Source organism: Sus scrofa, chromosome 4 (genome assembly GCF_054392235.1).
Source record: "Sus scrofa isolate SSC_HxYL_T2T_F1_AM1 chromosome 4, Sscrofa_HxYL_maternal_Yorkshire_Landrace_v2.0, whole genome shotgun sequence".
Classification (NCBI taxonomy): domain Eukaryota; kingdom Metazoa; phylum Chordata; class Mammalia; order Artiodactyla; family Suidae; genus Sus; species Sus scrofa.
The window spans coordinates 110,878,280-110,898,540 of record NC_139386.1 but is presented as its reverse complement, the minus strand read 5'-3'; the positions used below and the strand labels follow the sequence as shown (position 1 = coordinate 110,898,540).

At 37.4% G+C, this 20,261-nt stretch overlaps 1 protein-coding gene across 7 annotated transcripts in view; it reads left to right on the top strand.

The window, feature by feature from the left end:
- Window positions 1-20,261, top strand: part of SYCP1 (synaptonemal complex protein 1) — a 146,210-nt gene that overhangs the window by 12,528 nt on the left and 113,421 nt on the right. For all 7 annotated transcript variants that reach the window (XM_085023504.1, XM_085023501.1, XM_021090000.2 and 4 more), the window contains exons 9-12: window positions 7,240-7,298; window positions 8,620-8,689; window positions 9,296-9,369; window positions 16,817-16,925. In XM_085023504.1, the coding sequence (XP_084879630.1) occupies window positions 7,240-7,298; window positions 8,620-8,689; window positions 9,296-9,369; window positions 16,817-16,925 (312 nt within the window). The remainder of the gene's footprint in view (window positions 1-7,239; window positions 7,299-8,619; window positions 8,690-9,295; window positions 9,370-16,816; window positions 16,926-20,261) is intronic.

The following is a 20,261-nucleotide window of genomic DNA, read 5'->3' as shown; positions in this document are numbered from 1 at the left end:
CCTCCCTTTTCCCTATGGGACTTGTGCCAATTCAAACAAATAGGGACTCCCCTTCCTTCTACAGCTCTCTGTAGAATTACCCATTCACTCTCCATCTTAGAGGAGTCCTGTCCCCTTGTCCTTTGGCCAGGAACATGGAGTTTCTCTTGAGGTTTTGTCTGTCCTTCCTGCCATAGCTGCTGTAGCTCTACTACTGGGGCCACCTTTGGGGAAGGGCTGGAAGAGAAAAAAAAAAAAATCAAGATTTGGAGTTCCTATTGTGAGTTAGCGGAAATTAATCTGATTAGTATCCTTGAGGAATGCAGGTTCAATCCTTGGCCTTGTTCAGTGGGTTAAGGATCTGGTGTTGCCATGAACTGTGGTGTAGGTCTCAGACATGGCTTGTATCCTACGTTGCTGTGGCTGTGGCATAGGCTGGTGGCTGCAGCTCTGGGAACTGGGAACCTCCGTATGCCAAGGGTTCAGCCCTAAAAAGAAAAAAAGACAAAAAATAAGTCAAGATTTCTTTTTGCTGCTTATATGTCATGTTACAGTTCTGCTGGGGCTTTACACTTTAGTAATGCTAAGAGAGAAGTTGGGAAACAACAAACAGGAAACTCACCTTCCTATGAATCACTTATTTAGGATTTTACCTTTTTTCTGAATCTATCTACTTTTGCCTACTTTTCAAATTCTTCAAGTAATTGCTTTATGTTATGTATTTCATCTGGAATTTTTAGTTGTAATCAATGGGAGAAAAAGGCTATAGTGAGATTACTCCATCTTGACTGACACTGGAATTTGGTTTGGCTTTTCTGAGTTATAATCCTCAACTTATTCTTGGCCTAATGGTTCATCATTATCTTTTTAGAATCTTTAGAATCTTTGATTCTTTTAATAATTAAAAAAATTCCTCCAGGTGTTCACATCGTGGCTCAGAAGAAACGAATCTGACTTGTATCCATGAGGATGCAGGTCCAATCCCTGGCCTCACTCAGTGGGTTAAGGATCCGGCATTGCAGTGAGCTGTGGTATAGGTTGCAGATGCTGCTCAGATCTGATGTTGCTGTGGTGTAAGCCAGCAGCTACAGCTCTGATTGGACCCCTAGCCTGGGAACCTCCATATGCTGCAGGTGTGGCCCTAAAAACAAACAAACAAACAAATTTCCTCCAGATTTTTAATTGTCTTTAGGAAGAAGTTTGGTCTGGATTACTTAGACTTTACCAGAAAACAGAGTCCTGGATGCTTTTTCAAAATATAAATCAAGTTATGTCACTGTCTGATTTCTTCAGTGGCTTTTCGTAATGTTCCAGATAGTATGGTGTTTGCCACTTCTTTTCATTTTGTCAAATGTTTTCCTTGTGCCCCACATACTCAAGATCATAGAGAACTCATAGTTAACCCCTAAACAGATTATGCTTCTGAGTTTTTGCATATATTGTTTCTTATATTGGCTAATCCTTCCTTATGCATTTTGTTAATTCCTATTTGTCCTTCAAAACTCAGTAAATATTACCACTTTTGGGAAATATTCCATGATATTTCACTCTGACTTAGATGCTCCTTTTTTTTCACTTAATACCCTTAGTATACCTTTACCATGTATTTGTGAATTCCTTCAACAAATATTTATTGAGTACCTACTATGTGCTAGACATTTCACTGTAAGCTCACAGGCAAGGGATCATGTCTTGTTTACCTCAGTATACTTAACACTTTGTACAGTGCCAGTGAAGATAGTAGGCAATACATAAATTAATGAATGAATAAGTAGAGAACAAATTTGGAGTTTCTGCCATAGCTTAGTGGTTTAAGAATCTTACTGCAGCAGTTTGGGTTGCTGCAGAGGTACGGGTTCGATCCCTGGCCTGGTGCAGTGTGTTAAAGGATCCAGCATTGTCTCAACTGCAGCATGGGTTGCAGCTATGACTTGCATTCAGTCCCTTGCCTGGGAACTTACATATGCTGTGGGTGTAGCCATTAAGAAATAATAATAACAATACCAATATTTAAAAAAAAGAACAGATTTGTTCTTAGATGTTTCTTAAAAAAAATAAACACCCTGTAAGTAGTTGTCTGTTGTACATAAAAGTATACTGGAATTCTTTAGCCTGCCATTTGATATACTCTGTACATTTTTTTTGTAGCCTTACCCCTTAAGCTAAATTACTTAGTGTTTTTTGTTGTTGTTGTTTTTTTGTTTTTTGTCTTTTCTAGGGCTGCTCCTGCAGCATATGGAGTTTCCCAGGCTAGGGGTCTAATTGGAGCTGTAGCTGCTGGCCTACACCAGAGCCACAGCAGCACAGCATCTGAGCCGTGTCTGTGACCTATACCACAGCTCATGGCAATGCTGGATCTTTAACCCACTGAGCAAGGGCAGGGATAGAACCTGCAACCTCAGGGTTCCTAGTCAGATTCGTTAACCACTGCGCCACGACGGAACACCTAAATTACTTAGTGTTGAAAGGACTTTAAAACTTTTTTGGTCTACTTGTATTTCAATTGCTTTAATTCTCCTTATAGGACATTCATAATTTCCTTTTTGACTACTAAGTGGTGGTTTTTCCCATCTTTGAGTACATTCAATGATGGCATCACTAACCCCAAGATTGTCATTTAAGGACAGATCTTATTTTTATACTGGAATCTCTTTGTGTTTTCTTTCTTCTTATTGCTGTTCTTTTCCTTAAGGCATACAGAAGAAGTCTAAGCCATTTTTTTTATGTGTTATCTCTTTAGATCTTTAAAGATGGCTATTCATCACTTCTGAATCTTGTTTCTAGCCTAGATATTTCAAGATTCATGCTTTTGTTATTTTGGTTGATCTGTTGAAAATCTTTGTTATTTAGGAGTCTGTAACTGTGTGAGACTATCTAATGTATAACTTGACCTGTGTAAAGTTAGACAATTCTTGTCTAATTGTCGGTGTCATTAATGAACTCTAAAGTCAACTTATTTGATAGTCACATTGCATTATTAATTAAAATATTTAACTCTTCATTTTTTCAGCATTCTTTGCATGTGCATTTAGATTTTTGGATCCAAATAGCATTCCTTGCATTTTCCTACTGGACCTCATTAGGCAGACCTTATGTTTTAATCATGTACCACCACTAATTATTTTGGGATCCCAGCAAATAACAGTTTTTCTGTGTCACACTTTTGTTATCTGTGAAATAGGGATAATTACAGTTCCATATATCTATATCTATATTTCTACCTGAAATAAATAGTATGTGTATTTATGTGTATATTTTTCTCCTTGCCAGGACTCTGGAATTTTTTGATTTTATAATTCACGATTTCGTCAGTATCACTGTTTCAATCTATGTATTCCAGTCTTTCTTTAGACCAGGAAAGCCTTATAATATCTTTGACCACTTATTCTGATTTCTGTTTGGGCCTACTTCCTTTTTTGTTGGCCCTCACTTCTCTAACTTTTTAATGTTCATTTTTCCCCCATCTTTTTTTTTTTTAATTATGGACTTTTAAAAATTTTTTGTCTTTTTTGGACTGCACCCATGGCATATAGAAGTTCCCAGGCTAGGGGTTGAATTGGAGCAGTAGCTGCCGGTCTATGCCACAGCCACAGCAATACAGGATCCGAGCCCTGTCTGCAACCTATACCACAGCTCATGGCAATGCCAGATCCTTAATCTGCTGAGAAAGGCCAGGTACCAAACCCACATCCTCATGGATACTAGTTGTCACCACTGAGCTGCAACAGTATCTCCCCTCAACCTCATCTTTCTCTTTACATTGGATTATAACTTGATTTTTTTTTTTGGTTTTTTTACCATTTCTTGGGCTGCTCCCACGGCATATGGAGGTTCCCAGGCTAGGGGTCTAATTGGAGCTGTAGCTGCTGGGCTACGCCAGAGCCACAGCAACGTGGGATCTGAGCCACATCTGCAACCTATACCACAGCTCACAGCAACGCCAGATCCTTAACCCACTGAGCAAGGTGAGGGATTGAACCCAAAACCTCATGGTTCTTAGTCGGATTTGTTAACCACTGAGCCATGACGGGAACTCCCCCAACTTGACTTTTGAAGTATCAATTTTTTTCTTGTCCTGCCTCTAAGCTGTAGCTCCTTTGCAGTCTCTCATCATCTAATCCATGACCCCTTTCCTCATTATTTGTTTTTCTACTTAATGCATCCATTTCTTGCATTTTTGTTGTGACCTGTTCTTTCTTTATGGATGTATCTTTGTCTTTAATTGAGACAGTATTTTCTTGGTTCTGTTGAGAATACTGAATAATTTTCTGAATTTTTCATCTGAATTCTTTAGAGTTTGTTTCAGAGATAGGCTGTTCCTTTTAACATCTTTCATGTTCCCTCTTCTTGTGTGACGTGTTTTATCATAAGCCTCGTAAAGGTTTTCTGACATATACATCATTGAAAAAAGCAAGAACTATCTAAATAAACAAACTAGGTGATAAACCGACTTTGGTCCTAGTATAGTGATTGAATCCTTTTTCTATTTTTACATTTGTAAGGCAGGTCATTGAGCAGTTTCCGAAGTTTTTACCCTTGTATAACCCTATTTTATGGTAGCTAAATCACCTTTATGTCCCTTCTGCCTGGTTTTCTGGTACACTGATAAATTTTGTAGAATATACAGTTCTGAGTAATTTTTGTCAACTAATTCAAGCATGCACAATATTTTATATCTTAAAATGTTAAAAAATCTTTTTTTTTTTTTTTTTTTTTTGTCTTTTTGCCTTTTCTGGGGCCACTCAAGTATGCTGGTTCTCTGTGCTTTATGCAGCCATGCTCAGTTGCCCAGGGTGTTGGAACAAGGGAAATTGAGAAGCTGTTTAAGACCCCATATGTCTACATATGTTTACAGGCATTTTTTTCTCAAGTTTTGTCATTTTCTTAGAGTTCTATTGAAGGAAAAAAAAAACAACAGTCTCACTGCTCTTGGTTTGCCCAAACTATCTGAGATTTCTATGGTTCCTATTCCTGAGGCTTAGCTTGGTAAGTATAGAGGGCTGTAGAACCCCTTCTTAATAAATACCTGCCATTACCTCAGCTTCCTCTTTTAAAGGCCTCTTCCCTACAAAGTAGTAAATATTTCTTAGGTCTAGAGAATGGGAAACTTTGTTCTGACTTGTGTATCTTGAAAATTTATTACTTATTCATGTCCTGACTTTCCTCTAACTCCAACACTGGGCTTTTGAAACTCAAAGACTTTTTTTTTTTTTTTAATTTTGGTTGAATAATCTCTTTTTTAAGACAATGAATCCAGCAAGATCTTGTTGGCCAAATTAGGGCAAAATAATTGTATGTGTGTGTGTGTATGTTTATGTGAGAGAGAGAAAGAAAAAGAAAGAGGGGAAGGAGAGGAGAGAGAAAAGGAAGGGAAGAGGAAAGGAGGAAGAAAGGAGTGAGATAGATATAAGTAAGGAGATAGATATCAAGAAAACCAAAAATGTAGGTTTCTATTATTACAATATTATATCATTATATTAGAATACTCTGCTACCAAAATCCCTTCTCTGTGCTACCTTTTGCAACTTGCTCCTGACAACTCTTAAGTACATCTATAGCAATTTATTTTCTTTTTTTGTGGTTTTATTTACTTGCTTTTCAGAAAGTACTTGCCTATTGGAAGAATGGTGAGGTTATTTTGGAAGTACTGGTGGTGGTGGTTATGGGAAGATTGGATGTGTTGGCAATTCTTTGGCACAAAGAGTTTCTGAGGAATAGAGAAGGTTTGTTGCTAAATGTGTTTGGTAGTGAATAGATGGAGAAGGTGGAATTACCTTTCTTTTGAAACACTGATTTGTTTGGTCTCTACTTCCTTAATTTTTCAATCCCATTAATATTCATAATATTCAAATAAAAGTGATTTAGCTCATATTCCATTTGTTCTCTCCAGACTTAATTTTGAGGGGTTTAGGATACTTGTATTCTTCTAGAGTCAGTTCATGTACCCTCTTTTTAGTTATTTGGCATTGACATTTGAGTCTATCATAGCTGCCATTCTCTTGTTTTGCAGTTTGTTACCAAGAATCTGGGAACTAGTACTCTCCTTTAGCTGAACATGGTTTCTGTGGTGTTTGGCCTCACTTGGAGAAATGATGAAGGGACAGCCACATTTTCTTTTACTGCCTTGTGCCTTAATTGTCCACAGCACTACCTACCAACACTAAGTTTTGCTGACTTTACTCAAGGTTTGAGGACAGCTAGAGGGAATCATTGCTCAGGCAAACAAACAAGCAAACAAACAAAAAACCTTAAAAAAAAAAGGATCATAGAGAATTCATAGGAGATTTATCTTTGGGACTACACCTATTCTTAACTTGTTCTTCTTTCTTGGGATTTATCTTCCTTCCTGCTTCTTTAGAGTAGAGCAGAGACAAGTATGAGCTTTGCCTTTCATAAGTACTTCATGATCTTAAATATACAAAGGAAAAATATAGATTAGTTGTTGAGTAAGTAGGGACTTATTATAAAGGCTAAAACTATAAGTATATTTTACCAAGTTTGAATAAATTCATGAATAATAATTATGTAAAAGGCAATTAGGTATAATTAAATGGCACCTAGCTTTTGAGGTTGATGTCATGAAGTATGACCATGAAGAATGGTCTTACTTTAAAAGACTCAAAAGGAGGGAGCTCCCGTCGTGGCACAGCGGAAACTAATCCGACTAGGAACCATGAGGTTGTGGGTTCGATCCCTGGCTTCACTCAGGATTTGGCGTTGTCATGAGCTGTGGTGTAGATCGCAGACATGTCTTGGATCTGGTGTTGCTGTGGCTGTGGCATAGGCCTGTGGCTACAGCTCCAATTAGACTCCTAGCCTGGGAACCTCCATGTGCCTCAGGTGTGGCCCTGAAAAAACAAAAGACAAAAAAACAAAAGACTCAGGAGTTCCTGTTGTGGCTCAGTGGAAACGAATCTGACTACCATCCATGAGGACGCAGGTTTGATCCCTGGCCTCATTCAGTGCTTTAAGGGTCTGGTGTTGCTGTGAGCTGTGGTGTAGGTCACAGACATGGCTTGGATCTGATGTTGCTGTGGCTGTGGTGTAGTCTCTCGGCTACAGCTCCGATTCAACCCCTAGCCTGAGAGCTTTAGGCTCATACCACGGGTGTGAGCTTAAAAAAAAAAGGCTCAAAAGATATACTAGAGCCCTTTAATAGCCCAGATTTTTAAATATTTTGGGTTCACCTGAGACATTTGAGTATTATCTTGTTGGAATTATAATTGTTTAAAAATTTAATTTTGAAATATTTTACAATAGATGAATATGAACGGGAAGAAACTAGGCAAGTTTATGTGGACCTAAATAGTAACATTGAGGTAAGTAGTAGTAAAAATCTGAATATTTTCAGTAGAGACATTTCTAACAAATTAATAGTTACAAAGATAGGGATTATTGTTCTTGCTCAAGGGATTATTATTTATCTTTTGATATATGATTATATTCAATAAAATTCTCAAGGTTCTATAAGTATTAATGTTTTATTTTTTAGTAGTTTTTGAATTGACATTTTAGTGACACCAGTTAATTTATGAGATATTAACTCTTTGTCAGAGACTAGCGCATTGTGACAGATAACCATTAATTTGAAAAACATACCAAGTATCTGCCTGGTTCCTATTTACCTTTTTTATCCTATCCCCTATCATTCATTCTCCACTTTGCTTCTTACTATAGTGGTTCTTTTTTTTTTTTTTTTTTTTTTTGGCTGAAGCGTGCAGTGACTTGGTGTGCTATCTCAGTTCTTAGACCAGGGATAGAACCTGGGCTGCAGCAGTGAAAGAGCTGAGTCCTAACTACTGCACCACCAGGGAACTCCTCAGTTCCTTTCCTTTTTGTTTCTCAAACTTGCTAAGTTCTTTCTAATCTTGCTTCTTTGAATTTGTTTCTTCTATCTAAAACATTTGTGTTCAAGATCTTAGGCAAACTCATCAGCTTTATTCTGCTTTTTATTACTCTTTACTATTTTACCTAAAATATCTTTTTATTCAATTAGCCTCTGTCTCTTCACCTTGTCTAAACTTTTCTGAAGAGCACTTAAAAAATACATGACATTTATTTGATACTCATGTGTGTATGTGTTTTCTTTCTTACACCGAACTATAAGTTAGTTCCAGTAGGGTAAAGACTATGTCTTATATCCTAGGTGTCTAAAAGAGTGCCTGGCACATAATAGGCACTCAGTAAGTATTTTCTAATGCATAAATGAATTCATCCAATTTTACAAATCAGTATTTGTTGAATGTACTCATACTTCCAGATAATGGAAGTATGATTTGGACTCTTATGAGAAGAGACAGCACAGAAGTTACACTTTAGTGAAGACAGAAGTAAACAAAAATCAATGTAAAATTGTAGACTTTGATATGGGCTTTTAAAGTAAATGACTAGAGTACCAACAATTTTTTTTCCTATTTGTTTATGTGCCTTCAGTACCTTTAAGTATCTGGGAAGTTACCATAATAGACACTCTTAATACATTTAGTAAATTGTTTAATTATTAAAAATTCAAGGGTTTTTATTATTCAGAGTTGTGCAATTTAAATTTAATGATCACATGATGCAAATTTATTTTTATTGTTTGAAGAAAGCTATTTAAAAAGTCTTAAGTATGATTCTTAAAAATTAAATGTATTTCAGAAAATGATAATAGCTTTTGAGGAACTTCGTGTGCAAGCTGAAAATTCCAGACTGGAAATGCACTTTAAGTGTACGAATTTTTATTTTTTATATTACTCTTCTGATGTTTGTGTTTTTATGAAATACTGTTGATGCTTTCAAACCTTAAGCTTGATGCCAAAACTATTGAAAATTTTTATATTGTATATAGTTTTATAAGCCCTTCTAAATTTTGTGGAATGTGGCAGAGAATTAGTGTATGTTAAAAATACTCTTGGTTTCAAAAGCTACATTTTCCCTGAAATTGAATTATGGTTTGTATTTAAGTTTTTAGAAGTGTGGTTTCATCTTATTTTTACATTCCTTGTCTTGGTCAAGCAGTATGTTAAAGTAATATATATTTAAAATCTCTTATTTCATATTAGTGTTATAAAGAAGAAACTTAGATATGGCTATTAAAGAATTATGGAATTTTCTCAAGGTATTGTACCTGTATATTATTTGAATTTATTATTTTACTAAACAGAAAGCAGCAGCAAGAAAATTGCAGTTTTAGCTTGTTAGAAACTTTTAGGGTTTGATATCTAGGTAAATAAGGAGGTGAAGTAAAATATTAGAAACTTAAAGTTTTATTTGTTATATAATTATATTGATATTAAAGTATAATTGTTTTCTTTTAATTTTTTTCTTTTTAAAGTAAAGGAAGATTACGAAAAAATCCAACACCTAGAAGAGGAATACAAGAAAGAAGTAAATGACAAGGAAAAACAGGTGTTTTTAAAAAATCAACTCTCTCTAATCTTTTTTTTTTTTTTTGGCTACCCTGTGGCACCTGGAGTTCTTGGGCCAGGGGTCAGATATGAGCTATGTTCCCTAACTCCTTGTGCTGGGATAGGGATGGAACCTGCATCCCAGCACTCCCAAGATGCTGCTGATCCTGTTGTGCCACAGTGGGAACTACTTTCTGTATTCTTTCTTTCTTTCTTTTTTAATTTTTAAAATTTTTTAATTTTTAAAATTTTTTATTACTCAAATGAATTTATCACATCTGTAGTTGTATAATGATCATAACAATCTGATTTTACAGGATTTCCATCCCACAGCCCAGGCACATCCCCCCAGCCCCCAAATCTGTATTCTTTATATTTACTAATTTATAAGATACTTAAAATTTTAAGAGAAATTTGTATTTGTTGCTTGCACAATAAATTCCTGAGAGATTTTAACATTTTATTTATCTAAATATATTTTCCATTTGCCTTAATTTCCGTTGACTCAAATGTGCATGCACTGAACGCTAGCCCTTTTTAAAAATCAGTGAATCTGAAGTTCCCGTTGTGGCTCAATGGTAAGGAACCTGACCAGGATCCAAGAGGATTCGTGTTCAATCCCTGGCCCTGCTCAGTGACTTAAGGATTGGTCTTGCCGTGAGCTGTGGAGTAGGTCCCAGAGGTGTGGTGTAGGTCATAGACACAGCTCGGATCCTGTATTGCTGTGACTGTGGTGTAGGCCAGCAGCTGCAGCTCCGATTTGATCTCTACCTGGGAACTTCCATATGCCACAGATACAGCCCTAAAAAGCCAAAGAAAAAAAATGTTTAGATGAATATTAGAACATTACTGCAAAAATATAGTTTTGTGAGAACTTTTATTCAGACAAAAAGCTCATAAAATGTTAAAGTGATCATTGACCACTTGAACCATGTTTTGCAGTTTATTTTGAGATATACGATTCATGAAACCAATGAATGGGAAGTAAAACTTTCTTTTGCTTTTTTCTATTAATGTCACATAGTGAGAGACTTGAAAATGGTGAATGTGTTCTTTTACTTTCTTTCACAAGAATGTTGGTTTCAGATGATTATTATGCCAAATTTATCAATTTCAAGTCTTTTGAATCCAAAATGGAAAGAGAAGTATAGAAAGGAATCCTCTCTCATTTCCCTCTATTTTTTCAGAGGTGGTTTTTTTTTTTTTTTTTTTTTTTGTCTTTGAGGCTTGCTTCTGTGCTATGTGGAAGTTCCCAGGCTGGGGGTCAAATTGGAGCTGCAGCTGCCCTACACAATAGTCACAGCAATGCAGGATCCAGGCCTCATCTGCGACCTACCACAGCTCATTGCAGTGCCGGATCCCCAACCCACTGAGTGAGGCCAGCGATTGAACCTGCATCCTCATGGATACTAGTCAGATTCGTTTCTGCTGAGCCACAGTAGGAACTCCTTTTTCATATTTTTTTCATCTGACTTGCCACAGATACCTTGTAGATACAGCAAGGATATTTACTTAAAGAGTAATGACAAATGTTAATTGAAAGTACAGAGAAGATTCTTAGAATTTTCTTTAAGTTCTGGTTAAATGATGGAATTCTGATTGATGTGTTATACTTAGATCTTTTGAAAGACTTAATTTTTTTTCTGTATTTTTAAACCAAGTTTCTGAAAGAAGAATGTCTTTTTAAAAGTTAAAATGTGCTTACACAAAAATACAAACACAAAAATAAAGTGCTAAGAACCTTATTGGAGTCCTGGGTACATAAGCAGAGCTTACACATTTTGGGGATTCCTTGTAAATTGATGGTGTGGCTGGGGACTCCTTTTTTTTTTTTTTTTTCTTTATCTTTGTCTTTTTCTAGGGCTGCACCCATGGCATATGGAGGTTCCCAGGCTAGGGGTCTAATTGGAACTGTAGCCACTGGCCTATGCCATAGCCATAGCAGCGCGGGATCCAAGCTGCGTCTGCAACCTACATTATAGCTCATGGCAACATTGGATCCTTAACCCACTGAGCGAGGCCAGGGATCAAACCTGCAACCTCATGGTTCCTAGTCAGGTTCGTTAACCACTGAGCCACGACGGCAACTTTTTTTTTTTTGTCTTTGGGGACTCTTAAATGTTATTATTTGTAAGACTTATTTTTCCTACTGGGGATATAAACTTTGCTGATTGCATTTTTTTTTTGTATTTTTGCTCTTTCTTGGGCCGCTCCTGCGGCATATGGAGGTTCCCAGGCTAGGGGTCCAATCGGAGCTGTAGCTGCCGGCCTACGCCAGAGCCACAGCAATGCGGGATCCGAGCTGCGCCTGCAACCTACACCACAGGTCACAGCAACGCCGGATCCTTAACCCACTGAGCAAGGCCAGGGACCGAACCCGCAACCTCATGGTTGCTAGTCGGATTCGTTAACCACTGCGCCACGACGGGAACTCCTGATTGCATTTTTTTTGTTTATTTTTTTTATTTTCCCACTGTACAGCAAGGGGATCAAGTTATCCTTACATGTATACATTACATTTACATTTTTTTCCCCACCCTTTGTTCTGTTGCAACATGAGTATCTAGACAAAGTTCTCAATGCTACTCAGCAGGATCTCCTTGTAAATCTATTCTAAGCTGTGTCTGATAAGCCCAAGCTCCTGATCTCTCCCACTCCCTCTCCCTCCCATCAGGCAGCCACAAGTCTCTTCTCCAAGTCCATGATTTTCTTTTCTGAGGAGATGTTCCTTTGTGCTGGATATTAGATTCCAGTTATAAGTGATATCATATGGTATTTGTCTTTCTGGCTCATTTCACTCAGTATGAGAGTCTCTAGTTCCATCCATGTTGCTGCAAATGGCATTATGTCATTCTTTTTATGGCTGAGTAGTATTCCATTGTGTATATATATACCACATCTTCCGAATCCAATCATCTGTTGATGGACATTTGGGTTGTTTCCATGTCCTGGCTATTGTGAATAGTGCTGCAATGAACATGCGGGTGCATGTGTCTCTTTTAAGTAGAGTTTTGTCTGGATAGATGCCCAAGAGTGGGATTGTGGGGTCATATGGAAGTTCTATGTATAGATTTCTAAGGTATCTCCAAACTGTTCTCCATAGTGGCTGTACCAGTTTACATTCCCACCAACAGTGGAGGAGGGTTCCCTTTTCTCCACAGCCCCTCCAGCACTTGTTATTTGTGGATTTATTAACGATGGCCATTCTGACTGGTGTGAGGTGGTATCTCATGGTAGTTTTGATTTGCATTTCTCTTATAATCAGTGATGTTGAGCATTTTTTCATGTGTTTGTTGGCCATCTGTGTATCTTCCTTGGAGAAATGTCTATTCATGTCTTTTGCCCATTTTTCCATTGGTTGATTGGCTTTTTTGCTGTTGGGTTGTATAAGTTGTTTATATATTCTAGAGATTAAGCCCTTGTCGGTTGCATCATTTGAAACTGTTTTCTCCCATTCTGTAAGTTGTCTTTTTGTTTTCTTTTGGGTTTCCTTTGCTGTGCACAAGCTTTTCAGTTTGATGAGGTCCCATGGGTTTATTTTTGCTCTGATTTCTATTGCTTTGGGAGACAGACCTGAGAAAATATTCATGATGTTGATGTCAGAGAGTGTTTTGCCTCTGTTTTCTTCTAGGAGTTTGATGGTGTCCTGTCGTATATTTAAGTCTTTCAGCCATTTGGAGTTTATTTGTGTGCATGGTGTGAGGGTGTGTTCTAGTTTCATTGCTTTGCATGCAGCTGTCCAGGTTTCCCAGCAGTGCTTGCTGAATAGACTTTCTTTTTCCCATTTTATGTTCTTGCTTCCCTTGTCAAAGATTAATTGACCATAGGTGTCAGGGTTTATTTCCGGGTTCTCTATTCTGTTCCATTGGTCTGTCTGTCTGTTTTGGTACCAGTAGCACACTGTTTTGATGACTGTGGCTTTGTAGTATTTCTTGAAGTCTGGAAGAGTGATGCCTCCTGCTTGGTTGTTGTTTCTCAGGATTGCTTTGGCGATTCTGGGTCTTTTGTTGTTCCATATAAATGTTTGGATTGTTTGTTCTAGTTCTGTGAAAAATGTCCTAGGTAATTTGCTAGGGATTGCATTGAATCTGTAGATTGCTTTGGGTAGTATGGCCATTTTTACAATATTGATTTTCCCAATCCATGAACATGGAATATCTTTCCATTTCTTTACATCTTCTTTGATTTCTTTGATTAAAGTTTTATAGTTCTCAGCATGTAGGTCCTTTACCTCTTTGGTCAGGTGTATTCCGAGGTATTTGATTTTGTGAGGTGCAATTTTAAAAGGTATCATATTTTTATATTCCTTTTCTAATATTTCATTGCTGGTATACAGAAATGCAACTGACTTCTGAATGTTAATCTTATATCCTCCTACTTTGCTGAATTTATTAATCAGTTCAAGTAGTTTTTGGGTTGAGTCCTTAGGGTTTCTATGTATAGTATCATGTCATCTGCATACAGTGACAGTTTGATCTCTTCTCTTCCTATATGGATGCCTTTGATTTCTTTTGTTTGTCTAATTGCTGTGGCTAGGACTTCCAAAACTATGTTGAATAGCAGTGGTGAGAGTGGGCATCCCTGTCTTGTTCCATATTTGAGTGAGAAGGCTTTCAGTTTTTCCCCATTGAGTATTATATTTGCTGTGGGTTTATCATAAATGGCTTTGATTATATTCAGGAATGTTCCCTCTATACCCACTTTGGCGAGGTCTTGATCATGAATGGATGTTGGACTTTGTCAAATGTTTTTTTCTGCGTCTATTGAGATGATCATATGATTTTTGACTTTTTTTTTTGTTAATGGGGTTTATGATGTTGATTGATTTGCGTATGTTGAACCATCCTTGTGAACCTGGGATGAACCCTACCTGGTCATGGTGTATAATTTTTTTGATATGTTGTTGGATTTGGTTGGCTAAGATTTTGTTGAGAATTTTTGCATCTATATTCATCAATGATATTGGCCAATAGTTTTCTCTTTTGGTGGTGTCTCTGTCTGGTTTTGGAGTGAGGGTGATGGTGGCATCATAGAATGTCTTTGGGAGTATTCCTTCTTCTTCCCCCTTTTGAAAGAGTTTAAGGAGGATGGGCACCAATTCCTCTTTATATGTTTGATAGAATTCGCCTGTGAAGCCATCTGGTTCTGTACTTTTATTTGTAGGGAGTGTTTTTATGACATCTACAATTTCATTTCTAGTGATCAGCCTGTTCAGTTGGTCTGTTTCTTCTTGATTCAGTTTTGGCAGGCTGTAAGATTCTAGAAAATTGTCCATTTCTTCCAGATTGTCAAACTTGTTGCCATATAGTTGTTCATAGTCTGATTGCATTTTTGGGTTAAGTTGGACAGCCTGTCTCATCCTTCCATATTGCTGACTTCTCAGTTATATCCTTTTCCTGTGCCTGGAATGGTTTTAGACCCATCTTTTCCTGTGCCTAGAATACCCAGGTTTAGAATTTTTTGGGGGGTCACATCTGTGGCATATGGAAGTTCCCAGGCTAAGGGTTGAATCAGAGGTGCCCCTCCCAGCCACAGCCACAGCAATGCCAGATCCGAGCTGCATCTGTTACCTACACTGCAGCTCATGGCAACACTGATCCTTAACCCACTGAGTGAGGCCAGGCATTGAATTAAATATAGGCTTACACCGAATGCTAGCCCTCTTTTAAAATCAATGAATCCTGAGGAATACTAGTCGGGTTCCTTACTGCTAAGCCACAATGGGAACTCCTAGAGATTCTTTTTTTTTTTTTTTTTTCAATTTAACCATGCCGGTGTCTCTTAAAAAGATGGAGTAAGTCAGTCCTCTGATTACATTGGCATTCTGGGAGTAGAGGCTAGGAAATGAGGGTTAGGGGGCCTAAGAGCTCTTACTAATCTTTACAGACTTCTAAGCACAGTCTCACTTTCCTGTTTAATACCTATTTGCCACTTCTAATTATTGAAACATTCTGGGTCTCTTTAGAGTTGAGTTATCTTGCTTCTCATTTGTAACCTATCCTGTGTAGACTCTTAGTTTTGCTTTTCTTTCTTTTTTTTCTAATTTTAGTGTTGCCCCTATGGCATATGGAAGTTCCCTGGCTAGGGGTCGAATCCGAGCTGCAGCTGCTGTCTTATGCCACAGCCATAGAAATGACAGGTCTGAGCTGCACCTGAGACATATACCACAGCTTGTGGCAATGCAGGATCCTTAACCTACTGAGTGGGGCCAGGGATCAAGCCCGTGTCCTTCATGAATAGCAGTCAGGTTTGTTATCGCTGAGCCACAACAGGAACTACTTGACCTTACTTTTTTAAGTCTTTTTCCTTCCTTCCTTCCTTCCTTCCTTCCTTCCTTCCTTCCTTCCTTCCTTCCTTCCTTCCTTCCTTCTTTCCTTCCTTCCCCCCCCTCCTTCCCTCTCCTCTCTTTCCCTCCCTCCCTTCCTCCATTCTTCTCTCTCTCTCTTTTTTTGGGGTGGGGTGGGGCTGTACCTGTGGCATACGGAAGTTCCTGGGCTAAGGATCAAACCTGCACCACAGTTGCAGCCTGCACCACAGGTGCACCAATGCTGGATCCTTAACCTGCTGTGCCACAGGGGAACTTCCTATAATTCATTTTCTGTTCCTTCTAACTGCTTTTCTTTTTTACACACTGTGGTTTGGATTATAGAAGTCTCATAGTTTCATGGAAGATAAAGTCCATCTTTGTTTTCCTGGTTATTTTTTGGGTAATTTGTAGATTAAAATAGGGTGGAGAGGTCTTTCTGCCATCTTGAATCTGCAAGTCTTTAGCCTATCTTTGTAAGTTTATCTTTCACCTTTTCTTTATGTGTTCTCTATATGTTAGCCATCTGAATATTTTCAGCTCTCTGAATGAAGCATGATCTCTTGATTCTTTGTGTTTTTTTAGTGAGTCTAGAATGCTCATTCTCCCCCAGCTTAGCCTGATTAATTTGTACTTGTCTATCAAGATTCGATTCAGTCTCTGAGAAGGATTAATTTATGATTACATCCCCCAAGACTGATTTAGGTTTACCTTTCCTGATTCCTATAACATTTTTTTCCTATCACTAATAATATTCAAGTATAGTTGTTTGTCTCCTAGTCTAGACTTTTGAGTTTCTTGAAGGTGAGTTCCATCATCTCTATATTCAATGCTTATCATGGTTTCTGGAACAGACTAGGTGCTCAGTAATATTTATAGAATGAATGATACAGTAGATTTCAATGTGTAATCTTCTAAATGATAACTTAAAATGCATACTGTAATATTGGATATATCACATTAATTTGTTTATTTCTTCATTCAATAAATAATTATTGTGCAAGCAAGTACTAAATGCTAGGCACAGCCAGCTGAAAAGTGTTTAGGTAAGTACATAAAATGTGATCATGTACAGTGATAAATGGTAAGGTGTCCTATTTAATTTTTCATATCTATAATGTATTATTGAAATGTTTCATTTTAGGTATCACTGCTGTTGATCCAAAATACTGAGCAAGAAAATAAAATGAAAGATTTGACATTTCTGCTAGAGGAGTCCAGAAATAAAGTTAACCAACTAGAAGAAAAGACAAGTAAGAATTTAAATTAGAAAATATAAGAGTGTCTTGTGTACTCCTCATGTTTTAAATTTTAGCTTTCTTTATAGTTTTGCTATAATGCTTTCTAATGTTTTAATTCTCAACCTATTTTGGACCAGTTGGAGAAGGGCATAATAGAGTCACCAAGAAAGCTTTTTTTTTTTGGTCTTTTCTAGGGCTGCTCCTGTGGCATATGGAGGTTCCCAGGCTAGGGGTTTAATCGAAGCTGTAGTCATTGGCCTACGCCAGAGCCACAGCAACGCAGGATCTGAGCCGTGTCTGCAACCTACGCCACAGTTCACGGCAATGCAGGATCCTTAACCCACTGAGCAAGGCCAGGGATCGAACCTGCAACCTCATGGTTCCTAGTCGGATTCATTAACCACTGCGCCACCATGGGAACTCCGTCAAGGAAGCTTTTTTAAAGTATTATGTGCTCCCCTTTTCTCTTTCCATACACTCACCTTCCTCTAAGTTTCAATAAGGTGCATGAAAGTAGGAAACTTTGTCTCTTTTATATTTTTGATATATTTCAAGTGCCTGAAACAGTACCTGGCATATATTAGGCACTCAAATATTTTATAAATAAATGAATACTCTGGGAGCACTAGGGTGGGAATTATTAATTATTCTTGGAGCAAGGCATTTGGAAAGGCATCCAGGAAAAATTGTTGAACTAGGCCTTAGATGATTAAGGGTCACTAGACAGTGAATTGGAGGAAGGAGTGTAGGCAGAAGAAGTGTCTTGTGCAAGTCAAGGAACTGTGAAAATTAGGGTATATTTTAAACAGTGATTGGAGTGTCTCTATCTTAAAGAACTTGGGTATATGAGACTGGAAAAAAGTATTTAGATCAGATTATGAGGATCTTTAGTGTCATGTTATGTTTAGACTACCTTATTAGAGAGTATTTTTCAAACCCATTCAAGTATTAAGGCATTTGAAAGGCATAAGACACTTTGTGAAATACTGTATCAGGTTGAGAACATCATAGAGATCTTGTGTCATTTTTCACTTTTAAAAACATTCTTTCTTCTTTACAAATAATTATCTAGTTCTTGCTAACCTATGAGTGCTCATTTCACTTTACTGTCATGTAGATATTCTGTCTCCAGATATCCACAAATTTTTTAACTTTCCTGAGATATTATGTTCTTCATATGTCACCATCATGCTTTTGGCTACTTCTACCCAAAATGAACCTCCTATCTCCTCTCCAAAACCATTGGTTAAGTTCTAGGTAACTCCTTACTGTTGAGAATGGCTTAAGCATTACTTGTGTGTCTCCTGTGACCATGAGTGTCTTGAGGGCAGGGGCTGTGTACAAATATCTTTGTAACTCTAGTGCTCAGCATGTTGCTATGTATATGTAATAGGAGTTCAATAGGTTTTAAGACGAACAAATGAATATTTGATCTTATTATATAAGGTGGAAACAACTTACTGTTAATAAATAACTAACACTACTTGATTCTGCAGAATTATAACCACTGAAATTTATTCATGTAAGTTACTTTTTGTTGTTTCCCAGATATATGTCTCTTCCATCTGTTTATCTCTTTGTTTCAACTTACAGATCTTCTATTGACCTGTTACTTAACCTTGCCTTACGCTGTGTCTAATTTGCGTTTAAACACGTATACTCAATTCTTAATTAACTTCAATCATATTTTCTCCTTTTAAATTTCCATTTTATTGTTTTTCTTAAGATTCCAATTCTTGGGTTAAATTCTCCTTTTAAAAATGGTATTTCATATTTTTAAATAAATTAATCATTGATATTTTAGAGCTATTCTCTTATTACTTTAATATCTGGCTCACCTGTTGGCCTGTTTCTTTTTTTAAAAAAATGTGATAAAATACATAAAACATAAGAAATTTACCATCTTAATCATTTTAAAGTGTATAATTCAGTGGCATTGATACATTCATATTGTTATGCAGTCATCACCAGTATCTATCTCCAGAACTCCTTTCTTTTTTTTTTAAATTTTATTTTTTTATTTTCCCACTGTACAGCAAGGGGGTCAGGTTATCCTTACATGTATACATTACAATTACAGTTTTCCCCCCACCATTTCTTCTGTTGCAACATGAGTATCTAGACATAGTTCTCAATGCTATTCAGCGGGATCTCCTTGTAAATCTATTCTAGGTTGTGGCTGATAAGCCCGAGCTCCCGATCCCTCCCACTCCCTCCCCCTCCCATCAGGCAACCACAAGTCTCTTCTCCAAGTCCATGATTTTCTTTTCTGAGGAGATGTTCATTTGTGCTGGATATTAGATTCCAGTTATAAGTGATATCATATGGTATTTGTCTTTGTCTTTCTGGCTCATTTCACTCAGTATGAGATTCTCTAGTTCCATCCATGTTGCTGCAAATGGCATGATGTCATCCTTTTTTATGGCTGAGTAGTATTCCATCGTGTATATATACCACATCTTCCGAATCCAATCCTCTGTCGATGGACATTTGGATTGTTTCCATGTCCTGGCTATTGTGAATAGTGCTGCAATGAACATGCGGGTGCATGTGTCTCTTTTAAGTAGAGCTTTGTCCGGATAGATGCCCAGGAGTGGGATTGCAGGGTCATATGGAAGGTCTATGTATAGATTTCTAAGGTATCTCCAAACTGTTCTCCATAGTGGCTGTACCAGTTTACATTCCCACCAACAGTGCAGGAGGGTTCCCTTTTCTCCACAGCCCCTCCAGCACTTGTTATTTGTGGATTTATTAATGATAGCCATTCTGACTGGTGTGAGGTGGTATCTCATGGTAGTTTTGATTTGCATTTCTCTTATAATCAGCGATGTGGAGCATTTTTTCATGTGTTTGTTGGCCATCTGTATATCTTCCTTGGAGAAATGTCTATTCAGGTCTTTTGCCCATTTTTCCATTGATTGATTGGTTTTTTTGCTGTTGGGTTGTATAAGTTGCTTATATATTCTAGAGATTAAGCCCTTGTCAGTTGCATCATTTGAAACTATTTTCTCCCATTCTGTAAGTTGTCTTTTTGTTTTCTTTTGGGTTTCCTTTGCTGTGCAAAAGCTTTTCAGTTTGATGAGGTCCCATGGGTTTATTTTTGCTCTAATTTCTATTGCTTTGGGAGACTGACCTGAGAAAATATTCATGATGTTGATGTCAGAGAGTGTTTTGCCTCTGTTTTCTTCTAGGAGTTTGATGGTGTCCTGTCGTATATTTAAGTCTTTCAGCCATTTGGAGTTTATTTTTGTGCATGGTGTGAGGGTGTGTTCTAGTTTCATTGCTTTGCATGCAGCTGTCCAGGTTTCCCAGCAATGCTTGCTGAATAGACTTTCTTTTTCCCATTTT